The 15,022-nt window shown below is 40.1% G+C and overlaps 2 protein-coding genes across 3 annotated transcripts in view; both read right to left on the reverse strand.

The window, feature by feature from the left end:
* vps35l (VPS35 endosomal protein sorting factor like) overlaps window positions 1-8,995 on the reverse strand; it is a 12,440-nt gene extending 3,445 nt beyond the window's left edge. Inside the window, exons 1-22 of the mRNA XM_060862370.1 lie at window positions 8,953-8,995; window positions 6,418-6,517; window positions 6,075-6,257; window positions 5,871-5,987; window positions 5,761-5,785; window positions 3,984-4,060; window positions 3,774-3,902; window positions 3,584-3,668; window positions 3,450-3,506; window positions 3,180-3,276; window positions 3,049-3,096; window positions 2,833-2,926; window positions 2,364-2,564; window positions 2,227-2,273; window positions 1,988-2,099; window positions 1,673-1,789; window positions 1,534-1,587; window positions 1,357-1,437; window positions 1,169-1,231; window positions 985-1,070; window positions 767-847; window positions 576-639 (exon numbers count right to left, since the gene is read on the reverse strand). Of these exons, the coding sequence (XP_060718353.1) occupies window positions 576-639; window positions 767-847; window positions 985-1,070; window positions 1,169-1,231; window positions 1,357-1,437; window positions 1,534-1,587; window positions 1,673-1,789; window positions 1,988-2,099; window positions 2,227-2,273; window positions 2,364-2,564; window positions 2,833-2,926; window positions 3,049-3,096; window positions 3,180-3,276; window positions 3,450-3,506; window positions 3,584-3,668; window positions 3,774-3,902; window positions 3,984-4,060; window positions 5,761-5,785; window positions 5,871-5,987; window positions 6,075-6,257; window positions 6,418-6,517; window positions 8,953-8,969 (1,935 nt within the window). The 5' untranslated portion in view covers window positions 8,970-8,995. The remainder of the gene's footprint in view (window positions 1-575; window positions 640-766; window positions 848-984; window positions 1,071-1,168; window positions 1,232-1,356; window positions 1,438-1,533; window positions 1,588-1,672; window positions 1,790-1,987; window positions 2,100-2,226; window positions 2,274-2,363; window positions 2,565-2,832; window positions 2,927-3,048; window positions 3,097-3,179; window positions 3,277-3,449; window positions 3,507-3,583; window positions 3,669-3,773; window positions 3,903-3,983; window positions 4,061-5,760; window positions 5,786-5,870; window positions 5,988-6,074; window positions 6,258-6,417; window positions 6,518-8,952) is intronic.
* A 2,083-nt stretch (window positions 8,996-11,078) lies between these two features.
* On the reverse strand, window positions 11,079-14,904 carry becn1 (beclin 1, autophagy related). Of its 2 annotated transcripts, none has more exons than XM_060862405.1 (12): window positions 14,768-14,904; window positions 13,964-14,094; window positions 13,743-13,807; window positions 13,599-13,657; window positions 13,416-13,506; window positions 13,172-13,308; window positions 12,661-12,855; window positions 12,370-12,516; window positions 12,081-12,230; window positions 11,844-11,904; window positions 11,565-11,707; window positions 11,079-11,370 (listed from the first exon to the last, which is right to left on the reverse strand). In XM_060862405.1, exons 2-12 carry the CDS (start codon window positions 14,088-14,090, stop codon window positions 11,202-11,204), a joined length of 1,344 nt encoding a protein of 447 aa, XP_060718388.1. In that variant the 5' UTR covers window positions 14,091-14,094; window positions 14,768-14,904; the 3' UTR covers window positions 11,079-11,201. The 2 variants fall into 2 exon arrangements, with proteins under 2 accessions (XP_060718388.1, XP_060718379.1); XM_060862396.1 differs by lacking the exon at window positions 14,768-14,904 and adding an exon at window positions 14,503-14,761.
* Window positions 14,905-15,022: the final 118 nt, after the last annotated feature.

Here is a 15,022-nt window from a genome sequence, read left to right on the forward strand (position 1 = left end):
GCACAGAGGAAACTGCTGAACACTGAGAAAACACCTGAACGCAGACAGAACAGATGAACATTTGAGAAAACACCTGAACACAGAGAAAACCTGGGTACAGAAACAACAATTGAACACTGAGAAAGTGCTTGAGTACCGAGAAAATGCCTGAACACAGACAGAACAGCTGAACACTGAGAAAATGCCAGAGTACAGAGAAAAGACCTGAACACAGACAGAACAGCTGAACACAGAAAACACCTGAACACAGAGAAAAGTACTGAACACAGAGAAAAGTCCTGAACACAGAGAAAAGTACTGAACATAGACAGAACAGCTGAACACAGAAAACACCTGAACACAGAGAAAACACCTGAGAACAGAGAACATTTGAGCACAGACAGAAAACCCGAACACAGTCCCAAAATATCTGAGGCAACCACTCAGTCAGTAATAAGTCGGACATTCAGCCTGTCAGTCACCATCAGTCAGCGAGACAGAATCACTGAGGCAATAATGTGAGCTGAGTTACTAAATGAAAACTGTAATTCTCTTCGTCTACTCAGGACCGTGATTAAAATGATAGTTAGACTGACCATGCGAATGAAGCCATTAATCCGCAGAGCCAGAGCCCTTTTCTCGTCCTCCACAGTGAGAGCGCTGAGGAGAGAGACAATAACGTGAGTTTCACGGTCACAGATATAAAGGTACAGTAATACAGTATCAACAGCTGTACTATATAGATAATGTTAATGACGATACAGTCTGCAACTGATTAAGCTCTTACTTGACGGAGTCATGCATGGTCTTACAGACATGGAGCAGAGCGTTGAGGATGACGGGATCACGAGTCGGCTCCTGCTGATGTCTAGAGACAGAGCAAAAATAAAATAAACAGCTAGCAGGACATTGAACCCCTTGATATCAGAAGTGGAAGTCTCTGTCGTGTCAATGTTATGGTCTTATAATATTTATCACATCCGTTTTCGTTATAATGATACTTGCTTGATGAAGATGTCCATGATGGATTTACAGACTTCTACTCTCACGCTGTCTTTCTGGAATATGTCCAAGAAGGGTAAGAATTTCTCCTGAAGATAGAACGAGTGGAAAAAAAAACAGCAGGAAAAGGTGTTTAACGTTGATTAGGAACACGGCAATGATGCAATACAGAGGAAGGAGCACTCACCATGGAGAAGAGGACAGAGAAGTTGTGAAAGTAGGTGAGGATCTTCGTCATAACTGACTGCAACTGCAAGTCAACAGGTTCATCATCATCAGTTTTAGTGGTTTGATTAACAGGAGCAGGAAAACCTCTAAACAGGATAGTAATGATGTTATGAAGTGGGGTTTGTAAGTGGGAGGAATGTGCGGTACCTGCGGATATGCATCCTCAAATGCTCGATCAGGGGTCATGTGTTTGATGATGTCAGCCAGCACAGTGTTCACCTCTCTTTTCTATCATCAGACAACAAAATTCAACATGTTAAAAAAAAAAAAAGACCCAAGCACAGTTTCTGAAGAAACAAATAGCTGACGTCGTGTCGGACTCACAGTAAAATGACGGCAGGTAAACTCCACCCAGATTTCAGCACATGTGATATAGTCCTGAAAACACACAGTAATGCTGCCAGAGCCTTGACAGATTATATCAAAAGTCTAACGGTGGAATAATGTAAACTGTGGAGCGTACCTGTGGACTGCGCACTTTGGTAAAGACCTTCCAGGCCTCATTAAGGATGGGCAACCTCTCGCACTCAGGAGGATCTGCACAGGCCAAGCTCCGGCCCAGAGAGCCAAACAACAGGTGCTGGAGTCGGGGAAGGAAACCAGATTCCTGCGTCAGAGTTTTCTCAAAAGCCGTAAAGAGAATAAAAGCATAAAAGGCAGAATGCATCGCGTGTGATCAGACTATATATGCGTCTGCGATCGTATAACGCGATCAAAATACATCCCCATGTCTACTCCTCAGCTCCACACTGGGTCTGTGTGTGTTCTGCTGCTTTACCTTGGGAAATCCAGCCTCATCACACTCCTTGATCATGCCAATAAAATCGGTGGCTCTGGCTGCCACAAACTCGGCGCGGAAGGCCCACATGACAGAGTTCAGCAGGAGAGCACTGTGTAGGAACACATACTTCAGTTCTGACAGAACTGATTCAACATGGCTCAGATTCTGTGATTACACAATATGGAAGCTATAATTTAAAGAATTGTAGCAGGAAGTGATCAGGGAGAAGGTTTTACTTGTTGCCCAGCTTCTTGCATCTCTCCATCATTTCTGTCAGCAGCACCTGCAAAGATGAGGAGGAGGATGAGGATGATGATTATGCATTCAGCAGTTACATTGAAGAGTGTGTGTGTGTGTGTGTGTGTGTGTTTACATCGGGTGCTCGGTAGGCCACACACTGCAGGATCCAGTGGATGGCAGGAGAATACAGTGTGAGGTAGACAGGAATCTCCACCCTCTGGATGACCAACTGATTCTGAACGCTGTCACCGTGAATTTGTCGGAAAGACGCCAGGAGGTCGAAGAAGTTCTTGTTCAGGCTGTCCTTCAGGTGTGGTGCCACCTCCATGCCCACCTGCGGAAGGTCAACAACCTGATTACAATCACATTTTACACTGCGCTTCCTTGTATTAACACGACAGTCTGCGTTAGTCACAGTGCTGAAGAATGCTGCATTCCGATTGGTGGTCAGGTGTTGATTAATTCTCCAAAACAGCAGCTCGGTCAGTAGCGCAGGTTTACGTTAACACACTCGCTCTGTTACCTTATCATGAATATAGTAACATCGCTAAGCATGTAAATACTGGTGGCAGGAAATTTCTACTGTTACCATGGTGACATACCCTGCACAGGTAGGCTCGAGCGTACACGGCTACTAAAGGGTCTCCGATCCCTCGGATCATAGCTGTGAGCCGAGGAAGAGTCTCCTGAATCCCTCTGACAGGATGAAGGTGGTAAAATGTCCAGCTTAGTCAAGACCAAGCAACAAGAAACAACAACAAAAAAATCCATATAAAGCAAAAAAAAAAAAAAAAAAAAAAAAAAAAAAAGCCACTCACGATTTGTTGACAAACCGGTTGCACTTCAGGATCGCAGCCTCCACGTACCTACGGCAGACGTTAAGGACATCAACATACACAACATGCAACATGTTAAACAAGGAGTGAAGACAGTTACAGATACAGGATACAGGCGAGGGATCAGCTCTCTGATGGAGGCGATTTTGAAGAACCAGTTGAGGCACGTCTCTTTGGCCGTGTCGTTCACATCTTCCACAGAGAATGAGTCTGAAGAGAAGACAGGAAATAAAACAAAACGTCAAAACACCTGATAGGTTTGTATTCCTTCATCTGTCAGCCATCACACGTCATAGTACTACTGTTCAAATGAAAACGTGCAGCTCCTACGCACTCACGCACTCACACACACTCACACGGACACACACAAAGTGGGCGTTTACCTGGCAGAGGATCAGGATCCGAGCACATGGACCAGATTCTATCATAAACTAACTGACCTGCAGCAACAAGAGACATCATCAGTAAAGTATTAAATACAACACACACACACAAACACACACACACATTTTTTTACCGAATGTGTCAAGGATGTCTGTGATGAGGACGAACTTGCTGGGGTAGAACAGGATCACTGATGTGTCAGAAAGCAGCTTGGAGCACTGAGAAGAAAGAAGCGGAAGTGTGTGTGTGTGTGAGAGAGAGAGACAGAGAGAGAGAAAGAGCGAGAATTATACGCTTAGTAACACAAACAACATCTGACTGACCTGAATGACTATTTTGAGCGCTTTGACTTTCTGATCTGAAGCCCAGGCTTCCTTCAGGGAATGATTTAGGTCCTCGATGCGGTTTACATAATCCTGCTGAGAGAGGTTCAGCAGCTCCCTCTGAGAGCCCTGACACACCACACACACACACATAAGTACATTACTATTTTATTAATAAGTATATTTGAGTGATTTTTATTCCACACTCACTTCCTCCATGTCATCTAGCTCCTCCAGACGATTGCGTACTTTCTCTGAGACAGCAGAGCTGGGACTGGTGGCTTTACCTTACACACACACACACACACACACACACTTAGGAAGGCTACAGTAACTTCAATAACTTTTCTGATACCAGATAACCAGGCTGATCAGAAAAGCATCTCAGTACACATCATGCCATGAGGTGGATGAGCTTCAAGCAACAGAGTTCTCTCAGTTGTCATGATGATGAGTTAATGTTTTTTCTCATCTCACTCACCCCAAATTGTTTAACCCTCCTGCAGACCTCGTCTGAATTCCTATGCAAATTAGGAGCGCCTAGTCAAGTTGACCTTGTCTGTTTTGACTGCTTATAAAAAATTAAATATATATGATAGCCTTTTTTTCCACCTTTTTTGTCTAACTTGTTTCCAACATATTAACATATATTTTGCAAAAATCTTTGTAATATTTGGTATAATAAACCTCATTAATATGCAAAAATGCCTCATTTTCTAGTAAAAAAAACTGAAATTTTGAATTATTTTCACTATAGAGGCACAAAAGTTAATGCACAATTACAGGCTGGTATATTTCAAAGGCAGGAGAAACCAATTTGACCATTTTTAATGTCAGTAAATAATAAAACCTGTTTTTTTCCAGGTCAAATTGACTTGAATGCTTATAAATCAAAAATTATACAATTATCACCATTCTGTGTGATCATCTTACATTTTACACTTATGTCCATTTTGCCTACCAGATGCCATCTGATCACCCAAAAACGGGCCACGCACACACACACACACCACTCAAAAACATGGCACAATTTATTGTGAATAAAACTTCCTTTACACCTCTTATGCTTTTTATTATATTTAATTTATAAACAATAAACCTCATGAAATTATGCCATGTTTTTGAGTAAAATAAGCAGAAATTATTAAATATTATTTTGGATAACCACTGGCTGGTGTATGTCAAACATCCCCAGGTCAAAGCTGACTGTTGCAACTAAATTCATAAATAATAGAAAGGAAACAAATATGATTTGAATATGAAAACACAACGTGTGTGTGTGTGTGTAAAGCTTGTTGGTAGAAGAAGAAGAGAAGAGAAGATATTGTTCCCAGCTGGACAAATGCATATAACAAGTGTGAAATATTTACAAATGAGTAGCTTTTGTTTTTTCTGGAGGCCTAATGAAATGCAATGCCCAATGCTTGTGTGTGTGTCTGTGTGTGAGTGTGTGTGTGTAAAGCTTGTTGGTAGATCAGATTTTGCCCTCTGCTAGGCAAAGGCATATCAAAAGTGTGAAATATTTACAAATGTGTGGCTTTTTTTTTTTTCTGGAGGCCTTTATATTTATGAAATGCAATGTCCAATTTGTGTGTGTGTATGTGTGTGTACGTGTGTGTGTGGTGTGTGAGTGTGTGTTTTGGGTGTGTGTGTTAGTGGACATTTTATGTGTGCATTTTTGTGTCTGTATGCATGTTCATTGCGCTGAAAAGGGCAAAAGTGTGACCTATTGCCCGACTAAATGTGGCCGAGTCAAATTGACTCGGGAGGACTTGAGGAGGAAAGTATTTATTTTACGAACACATAGTTCAACGAAAATAGACAAAATTAATGTTACTTGCAAAGTTCATAATTTGGAACAATCCTGGCAAATTTCAGGCAAATATGTGGAAGGAAACCCAAGTTATGACACATTAAACTTTCCAGATGAGTCAAATAGACCCCAGGTCCGCACAAGGGTTAAAGTTTTGATTATCGCTTGACTTACTTTTGTCAGAGCCCATGAAGAGATTCTGTAAAAGAACAGAGAGACAGTGAGCACACAGTGAGGTGACCTTGCACTCATCTCTCAGCAGCTGCACAAACTCAGATTCTTACTATAGAGAGTTTCTCAGTGGTGGTGAACCTGGCCAGGATCTCGCCCCGTTTAGCAGACCATGGCTCAAAATCACAGCCAACTTCCTCTTCTTTTTCCTTCCGCTTCCTCCCAAGCTCCTAAGAATAATAATTAAAAAAAAAAAAACACAATAAGCTTTCTGTTTACAGCTTTGTGAGATTTTTTCCCTTGCCTTGGAGTCTCACCATGGCAGAGCTGCTATGAGACAGCACAGGAGTTTCACTGGCTGAGGCTGCGGCGAAGAGGGACAGAGGGTCGGTGCCTTCCAGCATAGAGCTCAGAGGGTCAGGAGCCACAGAGCTGGAGGAAGATGACGACGAAGATGTGCTGCCTTTCCGGGCTCCACGCCGGGACTTCGTGTCTGTCACCTGCGGAGAAAGAAGCATTCGAATTTCAGGATGGACGTTTCGTATAAAGGTGTTTTGTGTTCATGCTTTTTGTGTGTCCTTGACTACAGCACCGGTCAATCTAAAGGCTGTCTATTAAATATAATGTTATTGCACAGGACGCTTGACATGGTGTACGTACTGTAATGGGTTTAAGTGGATGGTAGTCGCTGCTCTGCACGGAGAAAGCTGAAGCTCGGCAGCTCCTCAACTCCGTGTCATAACTGCGCATGCGGGAATGCCTGAGGGTGAACACAGTGATGTCACAAACAAGCACGTTTTATCCCTTCATGTTTACAATAATGTGCGCCGAAACAAGTTCCTGATCTCACTCGTGTTACAGCAGTTATAAAGAGTCGTTACTGCAAAGTGGAAGCTGGTTTCATCACACCACCTTGTTTTGCTGCTGATTTATTTCCTCTAACTGAAATACACTAAGCTTCTAATAGAAGAAAACTTCTAACCAATCAGACTACAGAATTAAACAGCGATGAGCAGAACAGCAGAATTTAGTAAACAGAAAAAAAATACAGAAATCATGGCATGGGATAATGATGATGTATGTTGTTCTGTTGCTTTCATTACTGCTGTGTTTATATTTTCAAGCCAAGTGTGTTCACACACACACACACACACACACATACACATATACAAACACATATATACGCACACACATACACACACACACACACATATACGCACACATACACACACACACACACACATACACAACATACACACACACACACACATACATACACACACAAACACACATATACATACACACATACATACACACACATACATACACTCACATACATACAGTGCTCAGCGTAAATGAGTACACCCCCTTTAAAAAGTAACATTTTAAACAATATCTCAATGAACACAAAACAATTGTCCAAAATGTTGACAAGACTAAGTTTAATATAACATCTTTTTAACTTATAACATGAAAATAAAGTTAATAATGTAATTTAAAATACACATTTTTCAGTTTAACTCAAATTAGGGTGATGCAAAAATGAGTACATCCCACTGAAAGTGTATGGAGCAAAGCAAAATTTTAGACTAAAAATGTCTAATTTAACAAGAATTCAACCACAGGTAAGTCTAATTATTTATTACACCGGTGTCCAGCAGACAGCTGACTATAAAAGGGTGTTAGGCTACAGCCCATTTTTATGCTGTCAGCAATGGCACCACATGGAAGAGAATGTCACAAGACCTGAGAAAGAAAATAATTTCTCTACACCAGAAAGGTGAAGGCTACAAGAAGATCAGCAAAGCTTTACTTATCAGTCAGAATACTGTAGCAAAAGTGGTACAAAAATTCAAAAAAGATGGAACTGCAACCATCTCACAGAGATGTCCAGGTCGCCCACGGAAGTTAACACCTCGACAGGAGCGTCTTCTGATGAGAAGGGTTCGAGAAAATCGGCATGCAAGTTCACTGCAGTTGTCTAAATAAGTAGAAAGCCAAACTGCGAAGACTATTTCCCGTGACACAATACGGTGTACACTGCACCGGAATGCCATGCATGGGTTCCGTCCACGAAAGAAACCTCTCCTAAAGCCCAAGCACAAAATAACCCGTCTAGAGTTTGCCAAGGCCCATGCTTTGAAACTGACGGCTTGAAAACTGTATGGCGTCACAAAGGTGAGGAATACAAAGAAAAATGCATGGTGCCTACAGTGAAACATGGTGGTGGCAGTATCCTTATGTGGGGCTGCATGAGTGCTGCAGGTGTCAGGGAGCTGCATTTCATTGATGGCATCATGAATTTACAGATGTACTGCTCTATACTGAAAGAGAAGATGCTACCATCACTCCTTGCCCTTGGTCGCCATACACTTTTCCAGCATGACAATGATCCTAAACACACATTTAAGGCCAATGTTGGATTTCTGAAGAAGAACAGGGTAAAAGTGATTCAGTGGCCAAGTATGTCTCCTGATCTGAACCCAATTAAACACCTATGGGGAATTTTGAAGAGAAAAGTTGAGCATCACTCTCCATCCAGCATCCAATCTCTAAAAGAGGTCATTCTTGAAGAATGGAAAAAGATGGATGTTGCAAAATGTCACCAGCTTGTCCATCCCATGCCTAGAAGACTTGGTGCTGTCATTAACAATCATGGAGGCTATACAAAGTACTAGATGTAGTCTACTTGTTGTGGGATGTACTCATTTTTGCATCACCCTAATTTGAGTTAAACTGAAAAATGTGTATTTTAAATTAAATTATTAACTTTACTTTCATGTTATAAGTTAAAAAGATGTTATATTAAACTTAGTCTTGTCAACATTTTGGACAATTGTTTTGTGTTCATTGAGGTATTGTTTAAAATGTTACTTTTTAACGGGGGTGTACTCAGTACTCTCTCACACACACACACACACACACACACACACACACACACACACACACACACACACACACACACACACACACACACACACACACACACACACACACTGCAAAAAGCCACCACTGAATTATTGTGATTTAACTCCTCTGTTATGTCTCTAGCTTATAAACAATATAAAGATGGAACTGCGATTATAAGCCTGTTAAATTGAACAGTACAGATATAATACACACTTTTATAATTTTAAATTTATAATGAGAACCTTTTTATTCTATCGGGATGTAAATAGAGAAGAGTTTTCTCACCACTGAATAGAAGCCATCTTCTAATCAGTGTCATGTGACCAACCCGGAAGTTTAAAGAACTGGGCTGGACCGCCTATCATAATAAAAGCCCGTAAAGCTAATTTACAGAATAGGATATTCTTTCTTTCTTTCTTTCTTTCTTTTTTTTTTTTAAATACTAAAACCTAGTTAAAAGTTATTAATTCAAGTGCTGTTTTGTCCAGAATATGTTCTTGAATTAGGTTGAACAGAACAGAAAACAGCAGTGTTGAATATACAAACCAAAATGTACAGGAATAAAATAAAAATAATATGGGTATTACATTACTTTATTTGATTTATTTATTAATGAGTTCGATTGTTTGTGTATTTATTGATTTATTTATTACAGAAATGATCAGCACAATCTTTTCTTTGCAGGCTTGGGTATATGGGAGAACGATTTGAGAAATCTCATTATCATATAAAAAGTAAACAGTGGATAAAACAATGAACATATATATATATATATATATATATATATATATATATATATATATATATATATATATATATATATATATATATACGTATATATATATATATATATATATATATATATATATATATATATATACGTATATATACGTATATATATATATATATATATATATATATATATATATATATATATATACACATATATATATATACGTATATACGTATATATACACACACACAATGTGTACATTCTCAAATGCAAGATTTAAAAAAAAATTTAACTGCAATTCAAAGCAAGAAATCACACTGATTATAAACTACAAAGGTTAATGTTACTGGAAGAATTCATCAAAAATAACAAACAATAAAACTCTTAGTTTAGCATCCACAGGTGTTAGCTAAAAACAATCGAGTGATTTTATACCTAGATAGGTAGAGACCAATATTTGATTAGTAAAGTGATCACAACCCCCTAATCCATCAGAATGAATGACACTGACATGATTAGTATTGAATCCGATACCACCACAGATTCTTAAACAGATTCCACCAGAAGTGAACCTCAGAATGGTTGTAGATTAGCAGATTGTATACACATTGTATACACCTACACACCAATCACATTCATGAGAGCTTTCAGTCAGGATTTTGGCCTCATCACAGTCAGACATGTACAGCACTGGTTAAAGTGGTAAATGCCCGAATGCTGTATCAGAGCTGTATCTCCTTGTGTCTTGCTCAATCTCTGTGTGGCTTTGGATGCAATACGTCATAATATTCCTGTAGATGGAAATGGTAATTTATAAATTTATTGGTGTAGTTGGTGTAGTTATATATAAATTTATATATATATGTATAAAAGTTTAGGGATCTGCAAGGTTGTTTTTGGCCCGCTGATGTTCCACTCTGACAACAGAATACACCACTTTACACCACTGTAAGTCTGCTAGGCTTTATGCTGGCATTTTTGTCACTTTGACCTATTTGTTTAGAGCTAAATCTATATTTGGGTTTCTTTTATACTTCTCTGTCAATTTAGGGTTTTCCCCTGATGTGGAAAATGACAGAATTCTTAGAAGAAATTATATAAACCTTGGGTGAAGACGGGATGGAAACTGGCTTTGGTGTATACCTCACTTTATTTCATGTTTTTCTGTACAACACTACACAACAACAGCTGAGTTCATGTCCAAGTCTGAGACAACACAACAATCATAGCTTAATATATTCTTAACATTTTTAGTAATTTTGCTGCCGTAGCTATCATTATATTTAGAACATGACTGCTTGAGTTGAAGCACAAACCGTGTTAATGTATTAACTTCACTTAAAAGGTGCCTCATTTATCAAACTGGATACAAACAAATTTATAAGTAGATCCTTTGCAGAAACACTAGAGAACTGGGACAAGGCCTAGGTGAAAATTTGCAGCGACAAAACACCAAACGTATTTCCATTTGCTTGTTCTCTTATTAAACGGATCTCACAGAAGTCTAAAGGCATGAGGGGAAGCAAATGTGGAGCTGAGACAAAACCATTTCAAAAACTCAGTGCTGGATACGTTTTATGGGTAATCTCTTGGGTTTAGATGGTGTAGTGATAGCATAGCTGCTGTTTGTCTTCCTTACAAGAGTTCTTCAGTTTTGTTTGAGGAAATGTTTCCATAAAACTTTAAACTAGTCACAGTTAAAAAAGTTTAGTGAACAAAGAGTCAAAGCCGGTCCTTTTGCCAGAACCAGGGATCAGAGAGATCTACTGAGCCTAGATCTCCATCTCTCGCTCTCTCTGTTTTAACGGTTGTAGAATTGGGACGAAACCCAGGCCAGGCCCCATTTCAGGTTGGTGAGCATGAACTTTAGTGCTTTGGTCCACTGCTCCTCAGAGTTAAACTGTGTTTTAATGGAGTACGATCCTCCACTTCCGCCCGTGTCCTCGATCTTCCCCTTGTCCACGTCCATCCTGCTCCGAGAAAACAAAAACAAGACAGAATGAAAATGATCTGTGTCACAGATTTCAGCATTTCTGGAGTGTTTCTACAGTCAATTCAAGTTGGAGAGCTTAAATGCACCCAAAGCAGGTCTGATATTATTCATACAGAATTTAGTTTCAGCTCTACTTTCTACACTTTCTGTTTCAGATAAAATAAGTGACACCTGTACGGTAGGCAGAATCCAGTGTCTCCTTTCTCCACTTCCTCTTTAAACTGCTGCACGCAGTCTAAAAATGCCACCATGGCGTGATCAAACTTGTTATCCCAGAAGAAGCGCAGTCCTCCTGAGCAATACAGCGGCAGCTCCTGCAATGGCGAGAGGACACAACATGACTAACCCTTATTATTCAAAATTCTAGAGGTACAGCATTTGTCTAAACATCCTCTCAGCCAATCACAGCTCTCTGATCAAACTCTTCACTACGCCTCGGTATCCGTTTACCTTGGACTTGTCTGTAAGGGACTCCAGGTATGAGTGGTTTCCGTAAGGAACAAGTCGATATCTGTAACGCAGACAACACACAGCGCTAAATTTAGACTGTATGCAGAATTAATGTTACACGTGTAACAGGTGGAGTCTGTGAAGTCTGCCTTATGAACTTAATCACATTTTAATTACGCATGTTATTTTATCTTTCTCAGGATCACAGTTTCAATGTGAGTCGAGAAGTGGCAGTACCTCTGAAAGCGCAGACCCATCTTGTTAGCAAGAGCATGCAGCAGCAACACAGTCTGACCCCAGGCCGCATTAATCTCGTTCCACTCCACAGGAACGCTGGGTAATCGCCCCAGACGGAAATTATTTATCGTTCCAAACTGTCCACTGTGCCTGAAACAAGTACAATAAAAGATATAACAGCACTCAATGGGGGGAAGGGGGGTGAGAGAGAGAGAGTGAGAGAGAGAGAGAGAGAGAGAGAGAGAGAGAGTGACAGGACTATTTTGAGGGCGAATAAATATTAAGGTACCAGATGTGAAAGGTGGCATTAAAGACATTGGTTTTCTTCAGGCGGTCCAGTTGAGCTTGACAGTAGCGCATCTGATTATCGACACTCTTCAGTTCATCATCCAGCTCCAGCTGCTGCCGTTTAAACTCGCAGTACTCCTTCTGGTACCTGGGTGCGACACAGACAGAATCCTGTGATCAGGTCAAAACCTCTGGCTCTCAGATATCTCTCTCTGTGTGTGATCGTCCTTTTGCTGCTTTATTTCTAGATCTAATCATTTAATTATTCAGAAGGTGTGTGAGAGTAACTCACTGAAGCTCCTCTGTGTCCAGCTGCTGGGCGTGGCATCGTGCTTCGGTGATATCCATGGCGACGGATTCCCGCTGCTGTTCGATGGCTTCCAGGTCCTGGATGAGCGTCTCCTCCTCCTGCCTGAGCTGCTGCAGCTCTTTCAGCAGCGTGTCCTCGTCTTCCACCTGCAGCTGTGACAGCAACTCCAGACACTTCCTGTCAAACAAATACATCTGTCAATCAAAAACACCCGTCAATCAAAGGTTGTAAGCGGTAATTATTCCAATAGCATGTCCTTGTCTTTCTCCTGTAGCTGGACAAGCAGCTCCAGACACTCCCTCGATCAAATATGGCTGTTATTTTTGTAAGTTAAATAAAGCCATCACTCACACCTGTCAATCAAAAATGTTTGCCAATAACATAGTTGGTTTGCATACGTTTTCACCCCTTTTGAATCTTTCTACATTTAGCTCCTCACTGTGAAGCATGGTGGTGGGAGCATCATGTTGGTTATTGCTCAGTCTAAACTCACTTGTAGTTTTGACACTCGTTCTCTGTGATGTGGAGCTGTGTGTCAAGGTGATCGAGCAGTGTGTCTGTACACTCCTCACACAGTGGGTGATCGACGTCACTCTGCCCCGACATGATGTCGAACAGATGACTCGTTACCTTTGGGAGAGAGCGACACAGTGTTGGACAACCTATAGCTCAAACCTCTTACATCAGGAGCACTGCTGTACAATCTGTAACCAACTACAACGTTCTCAATTTTGTACCTTTAACCTGTGGCTCAGGTTCTCCATGGTCCCTCCGTCTGAGGCCTCGCCGATTAGTGTGAAGCTGTTAGCGCTTTCTGTGGACATCATCCTGCAATGAGGAGAAAATCTCTGTTTAGTGACATCACCAGGCCTCAATAGTTACTATCCTAAAATATTCTCTTTTCAGGTCAGCTGCTCTACCTAGCAGGAGGGATGTACTTCCGTGAGATGCCATCTTGTTTGCTCTCCACAAAAGCCTCCTGTAAAAGATGCAACATGAATCTAAGCTAATACATTGTTATAGGATTTAAGTTCAAAAATACAGAACTCCACGGCTGGTGTTACCTCAGGTGGACTGTCAGTGTCACCGCTTTCTGTTTGCTTGCTTGGTGTCACGGTGACCAGTGGAGCTAAACAGAAACATAATGTAAAAATAACAGACTCACAGATTTTGAATGAGTGCAATAATGTAAAGAGTTCCTTTTTTTTAGAAAATTAATCAACACCTTCTAAATTTACAATCACAACCAGAATATAGAGTTTTGTGATGAGTATTTTGGACATACCGATGAGCTCCTGGATGGTGAGTTGGTCCAGGACGTTGAAGCTGGTGTCGAGTTTGAGAGGTTGGTTGCAGCGTTGACACACAAAGCTCACCTGCATGGTGGTGCTGGATGACTTGGAGCCCTCCATGGTGCTGAGACAGACATACAAAATGCTTCATTAATTTTAAACTTTAATTGTATATATTCAATTATTTATTTTTATCCTTATTGTTCCTTCTTATTATTATTATTATTATTATATATTTATTTCTTTTTTCTCTCTCTCTTCTGTTTCCATACTTCTGTAAAGCTGCTTTGAGACAATGGAAATTGTTAAAAGCTCTATACAAATAAATTGAATTGAATCATTACAGACCTACAGGATTTACTCCAGGTATTAAACTGTTATAAACACATTATAACCTGTTTTTATTGTCTTACACGCTTACAACAAAAAAATAGGTAAACCTTGGTATAATGTTAGACTCTGTATGTTTGTATGTACGCAGGTAAAGATGAAAAAAATAACCCTGTATAAATCTTAAACATACAAAGTTTACCTCTGTAATATCTTTAGAGAAAATGTGTTGCCACAATCATCAACCGTTTACGTTATACTGTATTGTATCTATAAGCATTCGGGCCGAATCAAAAATTGTGCCCTCTTCCCTTTTTAAGTGAACTACACGCGCTCTGACGTGATTAAACTCCACGCCCGACAAAGTGCACTAGATACCTAAGTGTACGCCGAATGAGACACGACCTCAAGCTATTGCATTCGGCTAACCGATTTGTTTTGCTCCAAACAGAATTAAGACTGCTAACCCAAACTACTTTATATGTACATATATTTTTTTCGAAATTTATATGTAATTTCGAAAATAAAACGAGTTAAATCACGGAAAATGTCTGTCATCACATTCTTAATCGTACGTGCTATATGTTATACGTTAGCCAAGCAGTTAAGTTTACGTCTTTCCTGAAAACTTCCTGTTTTCTTTTTAAAGAGGAAGTGACGCATTTTGCGTCTGTTTGCGTCCAGAAATTTTTATTTTTATTTGTATTTTATTTTTTCGTATT

The sequence above is a fragment of the Tachysurus vachellii genome, chromosome 2 (genome assembly GCF_030014155.1).
Source record: "Tachysurus vachellii isolate PV-2020 chromosome 2, HZAU_Pvac_v1, whole genome shotgun sequence".
In the NCBI taxonomy this organism is placed as follows: Eukaryota; Metazoa; Chordata; class Actinopteri; order Siluriformes; family Bagridae; genus Tachysurus; species Tachysurus vachellii.